The sequence below is a fragment of the Cucurbita pepo genome, chromosome LG16 (genome assembly GCF_002806865.2).
Source record: "Cucurbita pepo subsp. pepo cultivar mu-cu-16 chromosome LG16, ASM280686v2, whole genome shotgun sequence".
Lineage (NCBI taxonomy): Eukaryota > Viridiplantae > Streptophyta > Magnoliopsida > Cucurbitales > Cucurbitaceae > Cucurbita > Cucurbita pepo.
Genome location: NC_036653.1, coordinates 555,436 through 572,887, shown reverse-complemented (window position 1 = coordinate 572,887; position 17,452 = coordinate 555,436). Strand labels below are relative to the sequence as shown.

The window sequence follows — 17,452 nt, the reverse complement described above, 5'->3', positions numbered from 1 at the left end:
TGAGTATCAATGCTGACCAATAGTTTTACAGCGGACTCTCTCTTATTATCGGGACCACACTAGCAAACAGTTATTGCGAACATACCTCTAGATGACTGAGACTTCAAAATTAGAGGATCATAAAGTTCCCTTGAACCACACAGGATAGTATTTGCTGCGAAGATCGGTTCTTCTTGTATCTCTTATGCTCCTCAAAATGTATTTTAAAAAACTAAATTTTGTACATATAATATATATATATTTTAACAACTATCCAATCTTTCATAATGTTCTTGATGTATTTTGATAGACATGCAATCTAGATGGATAGTAGAGAGATATTTTGTTAATTATCTACTCTACTAGTAGTAGTTTAACGACTATTCCTGTCGATTCTTTGTTGTTAAAACTCTAGGATTGTGAATCTAAAAATGGATCATTAAGATCGTAAATTGTACGTTCTTCTTCATTGATGAAAGGAGAAGACAAAAAGTAGATAGATTCGACTTCCTGAATAATGTTTTGGAAGTTGTCTTATGAAGATGTATGGGCTAAGACTGAAATTAACCTAAACTTTGAATTTAAGAAATGACCCATTTACAACAAGTCATAGCTTTACTGCCTTGACATCAACGTGGGTATAGGTGCACTTATCCCACCATTTGATCTTAATCATCTTGAATCTTTATTTGATGTGCTCGTAACTTTTAAGTCGGGAATTTGAAGAGAAGAATCCATGAAATTTATAAATATATGTTAAAAGCCCATTGTTATTAAAAAATAACTTTTTATTATGATTGGGCAAATTAATGGAATGATTCTTGGAATATGGAAAATTTATCTTTGAAAGTTAATTCCTTAAAATTACATAACTCAGCTTTTGTCAACTCTTTTTTAATTTTAATTTACTAAAATGAAAACGAACAAGTAAAGCAACAATACTTTTCTCCAACAACCGTGTCAAAAACTTAATCCTTACTTAAGAAATGAAATTAGGTGTGAGATCTCACGTTTGTTGGGGAGGAGAACGAAGTATTCTTTATATGATCGTGAAAATCCTTCCTTAGCATACGTGTTTTAAAAACCTTGAGGGAAATCTCGAAAGAAAAAGCCTAAAAAGGACAATATCTACTATCGGTGGACTTAAACCGTTACAAATGGTATTAGAGTCAAACACCGGACCGAAGAGGCTGAGGCCCAAAGGGAAGTGGACATGAGGCGGTGTGCCAGCAAGGAGGCTGAGCTCCCAAAGGGGGGTGCACACAAGGTAATGTGTCAGCGAGGAGGTTGGGCTCTAAAAGGGGTGGATTGAGAGATCCCACATCGATTGGGGAGGAGAACCAAGTATGGGGAAGAGAACCAAGTATTCTTTGTAACGGTGATGTAGAAACATCTCCCTAACAAACATGTTTTTAAAACTTTGGGGGTAAGCCTAAAGAGGAAAATATCTGTTACCTAACAGGAATTAAAAGTATGCTCATTTAGGAACTGTATGCTCAAGCTCACCGCTATTGAACTGGTTTTAAAATAGGTGAACTGGTATTCTCTGATACTTTCAATAATAGGTGAACTGGTTTTAAAATTTTTAAACGTCTTACTACTCTTCGACACAATTGAACATTTAGGAACCTCACTTTTAAACTTCAATAACCTGTTAGACACACAATCTAATGTTCACAATCTAATGTTCAGTTTGAAGACTTATTCAATGCTTGCAAGTTTAAGAACCTCATAAACGAAGTACGAAGCTATTATGCAATTTTGAGTGCTCTAAGTCTCATGTTGGGACTAAAAAAGGCAAAAACGTATACCAAGACGGCCATACATAATTTACTCTTACTTGTACAGTGATGTTCAGTCGAACAACATTCAGTTGAACACTCAAAAACAGTATAAATCTGTTGAACGAAATAGGAAAACAACCGTTCTTAGCATGACTACAAAATGGCACAATCACACATCAAGTTCAGTTCCTACTACTAGTTGTTCAGTGCTCCAACTGATGGTGGTAATATCAACAAAGCACTGTGTAGCCTAACAAAAAGCTTTGGATGGGACATGTCATGACTGAAAGCTAAACTCGAGATCGTAAAGGCATTGACATCAAAGGATTACCGATAAGTTGGAATAGCGACAAATCGTTGACTTCAAGGATCACACCTTTTTAATGATCTGAACAACATCTTCATCTTCAAGCTCATGTTCCTGCATGCGAATGGACCACCCTCTCAAATTTCACATATAAATGAATTTACAAGAGTGCATTTTAAAATTTGTTCAAGCGGTGGGGACTGTAAACAGCGGCAGAAAATAAAAGGAAACGGACTAACCTTTCCCACTCGTTGGGGCTTGTGCTTGACGCTTGATCCCCAAACCAAAGCACTGTACAAGTTTATAAGAGTTAGCATGTGCAGCTGAAAAACTCCCATGTCATGTGATACCAAATTAACCAACATACTAGGAAATTTTGATCCCGTTATAGTGCCACTTTACTAGGATCAATTAGCTACTTTTTTTCTGCTATCTACAAGTCATGTGATACCAAATTAACCAACATTTAGCTATAGGCACTTTACATTCAAAATTTAGATATGTACTAACCTTTTAAAGTTTTCAACTAAAAAGACATGATATTGCCAAAGTAAAGACTAAATTTGTAAATTCAACTCAAAAAATAAAAGAAAAGAGAAATTAGGTTAAAAAACAAAGAGAAAACACATCCAAATGGCACCGAAAGTTGGGGACTTCAATCAAAATTACTCACTACTTAAATTGCTTCAGCATATCTTTGTGGATACGGCTGCAAAAATCCTCGACAGTCCTTTTCTTAGAAGATAGAATTACGGGATCATCATAATCTGGATTCATTCCTTTGGGTTTCGTGTAGATGCGAGTTAAATCAAGATACTCCCATACTTTATCCAGTAAACCATCAAGATTCCATTCAAGATGTGCACTGTCAAAGAATCAGAAACAATAAATAATATGATCAAGTAGTAGAAATGCTAATGAGAGAAATTCAAACTTTATGTAGTAATTAGAAAATCCACATGACATCTGCAGTCACATGGACGAACGCCATATTTAGACACAATAGTAGATCATGCAATAAGGGGTTGTCTTTTCCTCCCTTTACCTGACACTTGTATCCTTTCTGTTGATCAAAATTTCCTACCCAAACCCATTTAGTTGTGTGATACTTATATCAAAATTTTGAGGTGGATAGGATCGGTGGAGAGAATGGTAGGCAGAGCCAGAAGTCAATTAATAAGATAAGTAGTATCTTATTCATAATATACCATAATCACGTGAAATTAAAGACATGATCACAAATTTTAATACATCGTGTCATCAATCTCAACGTTCAACTTAAAAAATTGGATGAGAGAGAAATAGGATATGATTTAATAACGAGAAGACATAGTATACATGATGCCTAAGTACGTGGTAAATGCATAAACTTGATTCACATATTCTATTGAGAACTAGAATAACATTTATCACACGCTAGATACTTGGGGCATATATTTATAGACCCCCCAATACTGACCCTCAATCATGAAAGTATACAGAAGAGAGAAGGTGAAGAAGGGAAACTGATTTATTAATGAATATATAAAAATATATATATGGTGGCCAATTGTGAAAAGATAGTCCTTGGTCGTTAAGTTAGAATAGGAAGGGTAGCATTTAGTAGCATTTAGTAGAAATGGTAGTAAGGAAAACGGGACAGGTTTTCTCCCATTTTTGCGAAACTAGAAGTACTGGTCATAAGGGAGAAAAAAAAGGACTCGATTTTCCCCATGTTTATTTCAATAACAGCAACTCAAATCATAGATATACATAAGAGGAGGATTCCTCCACTGAAAAGAAATTACAAATTTATTTAAAAAATAAAATAAAAAAAACACAGACAAACAAATAAAGTGAGAAAGAAACAAAAAAAAATTTAAAACAATTGAAAGTAATTATCGGTGGGGTTAAACATGCTTGTTTGGACCAATTCTATATTGGATGACATTTTGAGAATTCACGTGAACGAGAACAAAATACTTTTCTTTTTTAAAAAAAAATTGAGTTCCCGGTCTCGTCTTTTAATTCCATTTTGCATTATAGTGCAAAATTATATAAAACATTTTTTTCGTAAACTAATTAAGAGCTTTCGTGGGTTGGGTTGAGAGATTCAGATCNAGTGTTAAAGAAGTTTCTCTAACTCATTGTATCTATGACTCTACCTCTCATTCAACACGGGTGTTTTCTTTGCAAGTCACAATTTTCAAGCCTCTCAGGCATAGGTTACCAATCCCCTGCCATCCCTTTGCACAGTAAAAGACATTTTGCAATTGTTCTTCCCCTTTGAACATTGCAACAAAGAGAACTTTGCAATCTCCAAGGGATTGGTTTAAGAAGATGTTTTTCCTCCTCAACCTTTTTCCTTCGGTGATTTGAACCCAACGCCTCCCAGTTAAAAGTTATAACTCAGGGTATTGACAACTGGGTCCTTGACCCCTTGTGGTAAAGAGGGGAAAATAAGTAACATCGTTGAATTCAGTTGCCAATTAGTGGTGTTTAAACGTGAAAACAGACTTGCAAAATGAGAACAAGAAAGTTATAGAAAGTTGCAAAGACATAAAAGTTACCTGACTGGGCAATAGTGTGGAAGTCTATCCAGAATCTCCAGCTCCTCTAGGGTAATCTGATCGATTTTGTTAACAGCATAGATACAAGGCATGTATATTCTACTACCCTCAATCACGTCTATGAGATCATCAGCAGTTGCATCGTATTTAAGAGTGATATCAGCATTATGGATTCTGTACTCACTACAGATAGCCTTCACCGTGTCAAGGTCCAGATGGGTGGTAGTTACAGTTGAAGTTAAATTTATCCCACCCTTGTCTTTCCTCCTGAACGACAGATTAGGAGCCTCCTTGTTCAACCTGATTTCAAAGAAAATGCACCAAAAATTAATTAAAAAGATATAAAGAAAGGAAAAACTATAGAATAATGAATGTCACCATGGCTCATCCTAAACAAATGTTGACAATATTCCCAAGTGTGAAGAAAACTTTGTCCCCAGCCACCATCAGAAATTACCAAATTAACTTTTCTGTTGAGCTTGCTTTATAAATATTCCTCGGAAATTATACTGTCTTTGTAACTAACAAAAAAATTCGGTGGTTAGTGTAAGTTTCATGAGGGTGTGATCCTATTATGTAATTTTGATATTGTAGACTTTGTCGTTCGTAACTTTTTTATCACAAAGGATTTGTAATTATTTTGTTACTAAGATATTATCAAATCGGCAGGATTCTTTGAAATCTCCAAGTTGTTAGTTTGAGTGGGGTGGATATCTAGATTTCCCCCTATCATTTTCTTTTAATAAATGGAAGTAGTCCATAACCAAAACCCAGAAGAATGAACACGGGAACATTCATTTTTTTACTAATGAGAGTACCCATAACTGCAAATAGTTTCGGAGAAAGCCAACAATCTTTCAAAGGTAAGGCCACAAGGTCACAATATGACAAAAGGTGATTATAGAGGATAAAACAGTGAACAGAAGCTAGAATGGTGACAAATGGATTCAGTGCATTCTAGTAGTTTCCATAGTTACAAACTATCCCACATATTTGTCCACCTTTTTTTACCTTGCAAGCATATTGAGCATCAAGGTAATATCCTGGTTGACAAGGAAGGTGTTGTCCAGTATCCCAGTAAACACCAAAAGGTAATGCTCAGCCCAACAAACTAGTTTTAAGAGACAGACTTGAGGTCGTTAAAACAAATTTCTTAACTAAACCTTCTTCATTTTGGTCTCAATAAAATATACATGTAAAACTTTTTAACACACCACTCGAGGAATGTCGCATGTCAAACTTTAAACCACCAAAAATTTACCTGATGCCAAATCCCTCTAGTTCTTTCTCTATTAAACGTTTGTGCGTGATAGGCTTTATTGCATCCAGAACAATTATAATGCAATTGCATGTCCTGGCTGTGCTGATAACCTACATGAATGAACCATTAAAGAGTAAGATAACGGATAACAAGATTGTATCACTCCGCTCCATATAAATTGAATTATACAAATTACAAACCCATGATACTAGAAATAATTATTCAGTTTCACTTGAAAGACATCTAATCTTGCTCACTTATCCTAAAAGGGCATAGAGATTAAAATTAATTTTATCACTCATTTTTTACCCCATTTGATAATTTTTTTTTTTTTTTTTCTAAGAAACTTTGTAAGATATATCATTAAAACACAAGAGAACTGCCTAAGAGCAGGGGTAGAGGAAACCCCCTCCCCACAAACTATCACAAAAAGGCTTTCCAATTTGTAGTAATCGTGGAAAGAATACAACTATGAAAGAAATCTTTGTGATTTGAAGTCCAAGAATCCAAGCATTGTACACTATAAACAAAAGAATCCTCTACTGTCATCTTATACAAAATAATTATAAGGTTTCTCTCACTTATCCTAAAAGGGCATAAATATTATTCAGTTTCACTTGAAAGACATCTAATCTTGCCCTCACTTACCCTGAAAGGACATGAAGGTTAAAATTAATTTTCATACACTCATTTAGCCTCCATTTGATAACCATTTTGTTTATCTTTCATAAGAAACATTGTGAGATATATCATTAAAACACAAAAGAGAACTCAGGAGTAGAGGAAGCCTCCTCCTACAAACTATAACAAAAAGGCTTTCCAATTTGTAGTAAATGTGGAAAGAATACAACTACGGAAGAAATCTTTGTGATTTGAAGTCTTAGAAGCCAAGCATTGTACACTACAAACAAAAGAATCCTGTACTATCATCTTATACTAAAAATTTCAAAGGTTTCTCTCACTTATCTTGAAAGAGCATAAAGATTATTCAGTTTCACTTGAAATACATCTAATATTGCTCTCACTTATCCTAAAAGAGCATGAATATTAAAATTAATTTCCATACACTCATCTAGAGTCGTGATTTTGCTTGTGCTATTTGAGGCAGTTTCTTCGAGGTGTTCAGCTTTAGCTTGACAGCTCTAAGGGTTGCAAGAAGACAATTGAGGAGATTCTCCTTCATCCATCTTTTCATGAGAAAGGGTTGTTTTTGTGGAAAATTGGGGTGTATACTATTTCGTGAGTTCTGCGAGTTCTGTGAAGCGAGAGAAACAACAGAATCTTCAAAGGCCAAGAGATCCTTCAACAATATTTGGTCCCTTATTAGATTCTTTGTATCTTTGGGCATCTGTTTCTATGCTCTATTTCTCTTGACTCGAACCCCTTCTTGTAGTTTAACTCCCTTTATTAGGACTTCTCCTTTTTCAATGTCTGTGTACTCTTTCTTTTTCTTTTTTTAATGAAAGTCCAGTTTTTCATTAAAAATTAATAATGATGATAATAATAATTCTAGTCTCTATAGAGAATATTCCATATAAAATGACTTTAAAATAATAGAAATAACCGGTAACCATTGACAGCTGAACGGAATCAATTACTAAATGATATCAAGACGAGAAGTGCAACAGATTTATCATGTTTACCTGTCTTCCTCTTCCCTTTCCGTCCTTAGCACCCTCAATAATACCAGGGAGATCAAGCAACTGCCAGTTAAAGCAAAATACAAGTTCAATTCAAAATTTATTTTTAAAACGTGACAAAAATGTAACTATAAAAATATTATTTTAAAAAAAACAGCAACAACTACGAACAGGAAAATGGGTTTGATTATCAACCCTCATTACTCAATAGAAATAGAGTAAAAAAGCATAGGAAAATGGCGGGAATCTGAAAGGATTACAGCACCTGAATTTTAGCTCCTCTATACCCGATTACACCAGGGATGCAAGTTAGAGTAGTGAATTCATATGAAGCAACCTGTAAGGATAACAATTTGTGAGACTTCACAAAATTTCATAAACTAAATCTTAAGAAATTTAATCGTATATACTCAAATACACATAGATGCATGCATGCATACACATATGCGTGCATAAATTATAGAATTTTAATTTTATATAAATACAAGCATGCATAAATTAAAAATAAACACATTTTTCTCTTCTTAACAGCACATACGATTCTGTGAGTGGAAGTTTTAACTAAAAGAAAAATGTTGAAGGAAATCAATTTGTTAATCAGAAATAGAAGACTTTTCTCACAAGTATAAGAGAAAACACAGCCATACATAAAACTACAACCGGATTCCAAGTACGAATGCTGGAAAATTAACTTCAGCCAAACCATTTTGCAAATATCTTAATATCTTGTATATGCATATATGTCCTGAGCTTCTTTTATTTTAGAGTTCGGTGAGGCAGGGGGATATCACCTACAACACTCAAGATGACCAACCTTTCAAAAACTATAACCATTTGCATGTAGGAATACACTAGAAACATCCTAACTTATGCCTCTACACATACTGGTGCACTCTTTGTGAACAAAGACGGGACATGCACTGGCGTAGAATGAAAAGAAAGGATCATATTAAGTTGAATCAATTGATTTTGCACAAGCAGGAAAGGGGCTCATATAGCCCTTTAAGAGAGCAACCTAGCTGAAGGCTAGTTTAACCCCTTGCATTACAAATGCATATGGCTTGTTAGGCTGACACCTAACCAACAGCTATTTTAATGTTTAACAAGACTCCAAGCCAAATCATTGCGGATGTATAATATTAACTTGATATGCTATCTAACATCAGTTTCAATGAGAATTTATAACATCACAGTGCTTTATGTAATGTTGATATCTTGATGTAAATGCCATTGAATATAAAGAAATTGTACTAAAAAACTGTCACTGAGAAGTGATAAGAATAGATATAACATCAGACGAGTTTTTATACCTCTGAAAAAGTACCAGTCAATTTATTGAGTAAGGTAGATTTTCCAACCGAAGGAAAACCAACCAAACCAACTCTTGCATCACCACTTTTGGTGACATCGAAACCTTCACCAGCACCACCACCTCCTTTTGATGCAGGTGCAATGAGTTCCCTCCTTAACTTTGCAAGTTTAGCCTGTTAGACCACCAGTGTCTTGAGAGTTTGTAAGTAAATAACACTACATAAGGTGAGGACTAATTGTTAAGCTAATCATAACTCAAAAGGAACAAGATAATTTGGCCTTGATTACACTATTTGTGCAATGTACATCATGTGTGCAAATGTACGAAAAATAGAGAGATAAGAGACTTAATCAATTTCAGATCATGGTTTGATTTTATTTTTTAGTACTATGGATGAATAAGTGATTGGCTGTCAACTACTGTTTCTCTTTTCTTTTGCGTCAAATCTTGAAAGCGTGGATATTTTCGTCATGTTTGTGAAAAGACAGGAATTCTTGATGTTTTGTTCAAGGTCAAATTAAAAGATGGAAAAAGAAAATAAAAGGGAGAGCAGCAAAAAATGAGAGAAGAATAGAATACCGGGGAGGGAGGAGGGGGGGCGGGTTGAGAGAGACAAAAAATGAGGGAGAAGGGAGGAATAAGAAAAATACCGATCTTGTTGAATAATCCAATGAGATGAAGTTTTTCCTTGGGGAAGATTATGGGTTTCTTGGTGAAAGTGTATCAGTGAAAAGATTTTGATGGTGATGTCAAGATCTTGTTTGCTTCCACTTAATCTTCTTTATACCTAGGGGTGTACATGATCCGGGTCGGGCTAGGTTGAGGGATTTTTTTGAACCAACCCAAAAGTTCGGGTTGGTTGGATTGGTTACCCAACCCAACCCTCTATTTTTGGGTTGGGTTCGGGTTGTTCCAAACTGAGAAGAGACAGGAAGTGGAGAAACAACCTACCGCCGAGCGGAGAAGTCCGACGAGAAACACAAAGCGTAGAAGTCCGACGGAAATGGAATGGAAAGGCGCCGAGCGGAGAGATAGTCGGCGACGACATCCGACGAGAAACACAGAGACGAGGTCGAGTGGAGAAATGGGAGCTGAGAAGAGAGTCTGACCGAGAAATAAAGAGGTGACTGGCGAGTGACATCGACGTCTGCTATGAGATGAGAACGATGTCAACAGAGAACGATGAAGATGAAGAGCAAAGAGACAATGAGATAGATGACCATCGTTACAATTACTAATTCAATCTCGTGAATCAAAGAGAAGAGATAGAAAGTCTACACCCTGAAGAGTGCGTGTGGGCCACGTGGCTGGGTCAGACAACATGACTCACGGGAATATTTAGACCATTCTTTTTGTTATATGATCTTTTGCAAATCAAAAAGAATTGGGAGTCCTCTATTAATCTCTTTGGTCTCATGGAAATATTAGGGGTGTACACCCAACCCGCCAACCCGAGAACCCAACCCAACCCAACCCGAATTATAAGGGTTGGGTTGCGTTTAAAAGGACTTCGGGTTTGGGTTGCGTTCATTTTTTGGAACCCGATCCGGTTCGGGTTCAAAATTCAAATTATTGGGACAACTCGACCCAACCCGAAAACCTTAAAAAAAAAAGCCCCAAGCCCATGCAGCCCGCCCATGAATCATGTTGTCTAACCCTACCACGTGGCGCACATGCACTCTTCAGGGTGCAAACTTTCTCTCTCTCCTCTTCGATACACGAGATTGAATTAATAATTGTAATGATGACCATCTATCTCATTGTCCCTCTGCTCTTCATCTTCATCGTTCTCATCTCACAGCGTTCGTCTTCTCCATTGACGTCGTTCTGATCTCATAGCGGACGTCGACGTTGCTTGCCAGTCACCTCTTTATTCCTCCGTCAAACTCTCTTCTCAGCTCCCATTTCTCCACTCGACCTCGTCTCTGTGTTTCTCATCAGAAGTCGTCGTCGACTATCTCTCCGCTCAGCTTTCTGTTCCATTTCCATCAGACTTCTCCGCTCTGCGTTTCTCGTCGGACTTCTCCGCTCGGTAGGTTGTTTCTCCACTTCTCGTCTCTTCTCAGTTTGGAACAACCCGAACCCAACCCGAAAATAGAGGGTTGGGTTGGGTTGTGAAAATTTACGGGTTGGGTTGGATTACCAATCCAACCAACCCGAACTTTTGGGTTGGTACAAAAAAAACTCTCGACCCAACCCGACTCGGGCCATGTACACCCCTAGGGAATATCACGTCTCCTCTCCCCTATTTTGTAACTCTTATCTTCATCAATATATTTCTCCCGTTTCTATATGTCTCTGTTTCCTTTACTTAAAAAAAAAAAAAACAAAACAAGAAGGCTCTTGGTTCATAGAAGTTGCAGCAACTTTTAGAACTCATGGTTATTCATTTGAGCTTTGTAGCTGTTTGTGATGTTTTGCATTGATATGTGCTGTTTGCCAAGCTTTTGGAATCTTTGCTTCAACTTTTTCAGGTGCTCGGCAAGACGATGTTGCTGGTGGTCTAATAGATCGTTGTTAATCTTATAGCTAAAGATGTAGTTATTTTAGCTTTTGTAAAGTTTTTATTTTAGTCAAGTATTTGTCCTTGAGATTTTGGGTTTTGTCAAATCTATAGGTCTCACAAGATACAGTGGTATGATTTTATGGTTTGTTTAGTTAATTGTTGCGCTTATAGTTGGTCTGCTGGCGAATGATTGTTTCATGTATAAATTGTTTGATAATACTTCTGCTAAACTTCAATGTAATTTTTTTTTCATAAGATAAAATATCATGGTTCAATGTAATTTTTAATTACATTAATGAAAAAAAAAATCCTTTTATATATGTTTAAAAAAACCCCATCAAATAACTAGGATATATGTACCTTGAGCAAGCCCAGGTGATGAGCAGTAGCTTTGTTCTTTTGAGTCTTTGCCATCTGCACAGCCAACGAAGTACATAAATTTTCCATTTTAATCAACCATTCGTCTCCAGTAATAACTAATAAGTATGAGTACAAGAATCATTTCACATGTCCAAAACTCCCACTGCAAATTGTAAAAATGTAACAACATAGTAACAATATAATGATCAAATTATAAGATTTATAACTACCTAACTATTAGATTTATAACTACCTAGTATTCTTCTCCAAAGCTCCTGTGCCTTTTGGTTAAGTTACTACAACTTAAGTAATGAGAACCACGGATATCTCAAAACATTATTGAGAATAGCATCCTAAACAAACATAAATAATGCGAAAATGAGCTTAGCTCAATAATTACAACGTCCACTCCTTTCAATGGAACCGGAGGTTCAAACCTTCATCCCCACATATATTGTGCTAAAAAAGCAAACACATAAATGAGACCTACATCTGCATAGTTCCCAAGAAAACCATAGTGAAGACAACTACGGGCATTGATTTAATAACATGTATCATCAACTGTAGAAAAGGTTTAAGCAGAATCAATTAAAATAGTGCTGCCAGAATCTCTTGAAAATTCACTACAAACTCTAGACAAGTCCTAACTAACGTAGCCTAAGAGGTTAAAGGAGAGGCTCCAAGAATCAAAGTGTTCATTATCAGTCAAAAGTTATTGAATACATAAAAATTTCTCTATTTATTTAGAAATGAAAATAAACTCGGAAAGAAACTAGGAATTTAAATACAAAAAAAAGAAACTAAAAAAACCAAAATCCAAATAGGATACTAAAAAGGATTATTCAAGGGCTTAACCAAGACTAATATGATTATACCTCGATTTACCCTAATCCTGATACATCATGTTCTATCCCTCCCAAAAATACTTGTCCTCGAGTTTTCAAAAGAAAATAAAGGGAAATAAGGCCGTCTATCAATTGTTGGAAAAAATTCCCAATGAAAAATATTAACTTTTTCACCATCTTCACCATTGTTGGAGCGTCAAAACAATCCTCAAAGTCAAACTCAAAAATTATTTTCTTTCACACCCATTAGAAAAACTTGTTGAATAATAGTGTGATAACAACGCTTCAGCTTGGATATCTTCCTCTGAAAATGAAAACCTCACATAACAAATCTTGAAGATATTTAAAGATTTTAATGCAGAGCTGCCAGCTATGGCTTTAGAGAAATAGAGGAACAAGAACTTCAAGGCTTCCAAGAATTCTCTTGAGAGAATAACATTTTTTCTAGTTTTAGACTAATGTCTATTTTTCGCATCTCTTTCCCTCTCTCTTTGAACAGTGTTGAAATTAATCTTCTTTATCTATCTTAGCCAACTGGATTAGCCTTTTGTAATCTTAATGACAAGCCAGAATGTCTTGTTCTCCTCTTTTGCTCTATAATGTGAGTAATGGAATCGATTGTTTCCTATTTAAAAAAGAATCAAATACGCGGCCACTAGACACAACCATTGCTATAACAGCATTAAATCATTGTATTACTTTCAACATATAAAAGTTGATGCATGGTAGCCTATAAATCTCTACTATTTATCTATTCATAAGTTCAGATATGAAACTGAGAGGGAAACCAGAAACTCCATAAATTTCCACTAACATTAGAGTTCCAAAAAGGCCAGCGCTGGTAAAGAGCACTGAATCAATACTATTCCACTGCCGGTCCATATGACCAATTTTCGTAAAAGGGGAAAATCTATTGAATCATATGGATAGATGATCAAAAACACTCCTCTACGGCAACAAGCCACATAAAATAGCCCGAAAAATGCTACGTTAATGCTAACTTTGATTATACAAGCAATTTCAAATGATTTCAACATATCCATTGAACCAAAAAATCGAAATAAAGCTCCTAGGCTCGGCAGCTGAGGGTAAAAGAAACAAAGATCATAAAATTATGAAATACGTGCAAATACCTCATCTTCGATATCCTTAATTTTCTGCATAACAGTCGCCATTGTCGCAGTTCAGAGAGAAATTTGTGTAGACGAACGTCGAACAAGAATTCTTCCGCGTTCAGAGGATTCTGTACGTGCCCCCACAGCTACTGCGCGATTGAATTGCAGAAGTTTATAAACAGAGATGGGTAATTCACCTTCCGGCTGTGGATGGGCCGCTTTGATGGGGCTTACGCGTATGTTTGGGACAACGAGTCGACTTGTTTAACCTAAAATTATTTAGTTCGAATTATCTATTTTGGGTTGTTTAATATGAAATTCTTTAATTGGAGTTATGAATAATATGTTGTGTAAATTAAAATAAATAATATATATTATTATTATTATTATTATTATTATTATTATTATTATTATTTCGTCACTAATCATTTTGATATCAATATCTCGAGCAGTGTCACGGTCATTCTTGTTCAAGGTGTGTTGTGACACAATCGCACTTTCGAAGGCAGCGGACTAGCGATTGTGCGATACTCACTTTTCAACGACAAGTGAGCTAAGCCAATTTGTTCTTGCGTCGCCTACGGTCAAGCGACGTATGATCGAGCCTCTAGCCTCGATTTTAAAAGAATGTTTTAGAAAACGAGGAGAGAGAGAGATTTTAGAAAGAGATATTTTTTAAAGAGGCGTTATATAAGCAAGCAAGAGAAAGATAACAACGGCTTAGCATATATAACCTTCGGTAGGGAGAAGTTGACAACTAGTCATGTCTCCCTATAGTACATTCTGAGGCATTTCATGTTTGGCAGGCCTAGAAATGATATTTTTGAGGCGTCATACGCCCTAGAACTACAAAAGGAAAAACACTAGAATGGAAAAGACATGACAAGGGTTTGGCTTGTCATGGGCATGCAGCCATGGGTAACACGCCCTGGACGAGCATGACTGTGACATGTTGCTCATGGCTACATGCCCGTTGCATGACAAATCTCTTGTGTTATATCACTTTACCGCTTTCATGATATATAGTTTCTTTTTGTATTTCCGAAGTGTATGACGTTTTGGCATAATCATGTCTACGTCTCGTAGACTTGAAATGCCTCAAAATGTAGTGTAAGGGATGCGACTAGTCGTCAATTCTTCCTCCTCGGAGTTATATATTATCTAAGCATTATATTGTCTTTCTCACTTATAGCATATAACATTGCTTTCAACATTTCTTTCAATCTTGCTTTCAATCTCTTTTTCGAAAATATCTTTGCCCCCGTTTTATAAAAACCTTCTTCTCAAAAGAGGCCAATGGCATGAGCACACGTCGTCTAACCGTGGGCGACGCGATTTTGAGTTGGCTGGCTCACCGACTGCCACACAAGTAAACATCTCAAGGGGATGCAATTGTGATAACCGAACATGCAATTTAACTTTCTAATCCGACCCATAACTTTTCAAAGTGATAACTAAGTATCATATCATATAACCATATTAAGGAAATAAGTAACCGAGAAGACCACGAAGGAAGCCGATAAGATGAATACCGAACTTAAACAAAGCTGAACTCAAATTCACAGATACAATAAATTAATCATAAGACTACAAGTAAGCATTTAACTGTAACAATAGATGCAACTCTAGAAGACAACGATAACCTCTTAGGTCGACAGCAGTCGGTATAGTGCCTGAAGAGCTTCCACACTAGTATTGTACCATTGAGTTAGGCGTTAGATTGGTTAGGGACATGTGACTCGTTGATTTGTTAAATTACCCTATACAGTGGATTCGTCCTATTGTTGGGTGTTGATCAAGCAGATAGTCAGAGGTTATCTTGCATAAAGGATCCGTTATGTGGGAGGGCATTGATCATGCAAGTAGCCAGTGGAGTTGGTATGTACTGAGAGGTAGCGCTCTCCAACCTTGAACAACGTCATGGTCTTAAAATTCGGGTCGTGACATAGTAGTGAAATATCTTAATTAATAGAGTTCGTATCCTTACTAGAGTTGGAATGATTATAAGTTCACGTCTCACCTATATAAATACATTTATTATTTGAAATGATTTCATATGTAATCATAAAGAGACTCCTATGATATAGGTGAACCAACTCGGTCTTAACCACGGTAGTGGTAAAGTTCAAAAACCTACCGAGAGCGAATTTAGTTTGTAACCTTCACAAGACCTGTAAGTTAGATAAATGGTATACACGTACCTAAATTTTCAATTTTCCGTTCATTAAGTTCCTCGCATGTTAATTTGGCTAAATTAATACAACTATCTCTCGACTTTCAAAAGTTTCAATAATATTCTTACTCTTAAAAATACCTTAAACTTTAAACGTTTTATTAATACATTAACACCATTTATCTTTATAAAAAAATTCAAAAAAATTCTTACCGTCAATAGACGAAAATTTTCTAGATTATCTTCAAACTTTTTATTGTTACTTCTGAAAGTTTACCATTAGGGTATTTTTTATAAGTTCTTAAAAAAAAATTTAAAAGTATATACTTCAAAAAGTCAAGGGTATCAATGGTATTTTTGAAATAAAATATTGACGATTTTCATCTAAAACTATTTTTTTTTTTGAAGTTTAACGGTGTTATTGAATTTTTTTAAAGTTTACCAGTATTTTTTACCTAAGTGTAAAGTTTAAGAATATTTTTATTAATTTAGTCTATTAATTATTTTTAAAATTGGACTATATATAAAATTTAATGTCTAATAAAACCCTAAACTTATTAGACATCAACATTTAAATTTCTGGAACTAAACCGATTTAAAATTTAAAATTTAAAGATTAATTTATAACTTTAATTAAAATAAAAGTATTGATTTTAATTATAAAAAAAATATTAATACATGATTTGACATGTTCCCCAATCCCCAATGCCAACAACAAATGGGTAGATAAGAGAGGAAGAGGAGTGGGGATGGTTGTTCCATTGTGATTGTATTGGAATCTTATCTACTTTTTAGACTTAAAAAAAAGCATTAGTGGTACGATTTTCGACGTTAAGCATAAAATATCGCGATTTTGTTTTTGGTTCCACCTAAAACGTCTCATACCCACGATGATTTCATTTTTTTAGCATCGTAATATTTTATGTCAAATTTCCAAGGCACCCGATGCGAGTTGTAGGTAAGCTTATTTCAATCTACTGATGTGAAGGTTCAGATCGAATATATTTGCGAGACAGTTCATGAATCTCGAGAATCGAGCATGGGGCTTACAACATGGGTCCTTTGTGCATCATTCTCGTTTGTCACGTTTGTCCGAAATGTTGAGTCAAATAATGATTTGCAACCTTCACATTTCCTGATGAGATGCCAAGTCTCCAAGTAGGACCTCTTGGCCATCTGCGACCTTGGCTTATGAGAGAATCTTGCTCCGGCGTGGGACTTGTAGCTTGGCAATCCACTGTGTAGGTTTTTATCCTTCCAGTTTCGAGTCTTCTTGGGTTCAACAATTTATGAGGGAAGAGATTTTGTCCGATATGATATATGTTTTGTGTCAATTGAGTTATACTCATGTTGATAGTTTGTTTTGGTCTTTAATACCCTTAAAAGAAGACCATTTTTGTCGATGTTTGTAAAATTCTAACGTAAATTACGTATCAAAGGGAAACTCTTGGATACAAAGTTATTGCTACAATCGAATAACGTCATCGAGCGTAATGTTGTGTGTAAAATTGTATTGGAAAAAATGACATAAAAATACGAAAAAACACATTTTTTTATAAATATTTCGAAGTCTAATATCTTAAATCTTGTCGTTCGTTACACAAATTACAATATTACCCTT

At 35.5% G+C, this 17,452-nt stretch overlaps 1 protein-coding gene across 1 annotated transcript; it reads right to left on the bottom strand.

Annotated features, from left to right (window-relative positions):
* Nucleotides 1–1,770: 1,770 nt before the first annotated feature.
* LOC111777680 (developmentally-regulated G-protein 3) lies at nucleotides 1,771–13,897 on the bottom strand. Its single transcript, XM_023657387.1, has 10 exons — nucleotides 13,677–13,897; nucleotides 11,699–11,752; nucleotides 8,831–9,004; nucleotides 7,786–7,857; nucleotides 7,524–7,583; nucleotides 5,881–5,990; nucleotides 4,620–4,919; nucleotides 2,744–2,935; nucleotides 2,310–2,361; nucleotides 1,771–2,184 (listed from the first exon to the last, which is right to left on the bottom strand). Exons 1-10 carry the CDS (start codon nucleotides 13,716–13,718, stop codon nucleotides 2,134–2,136), a joined length of 1,107 nt encoding a protein of 368 aa, XP_023513155.1. The 5' UTR covers nucleotides 13,719–13,897; the 3' UTR covers nucleotides 1,771–2,133.
* Nucleotides 13,898–17,452: the final 3,555 nt, after the last annotated feature.

Coding starts and splice junctions, on each gene's coding strand:
- LOC111777680 (XM_023657387.1), bottom strand. CDS start 13,718: ATGGCGACTGTTATGCAGAAAATTAAGGATATCGAAGATGAG. Junction 11,753..13,676: donor TTAAGGATATCGAAGATGAG/GTATTTGCACGT, acceptor TTGGCTGTGCAG/ATGGCAAAGACTCAAAAGAA. Junction 2,362..2,743: donor ATGCTGAAGCAATTTAAGTA/GTGAGTAATTTT, acceptor AAACTTGTACAG/TGCTTTGGTTTGGGGATCAA.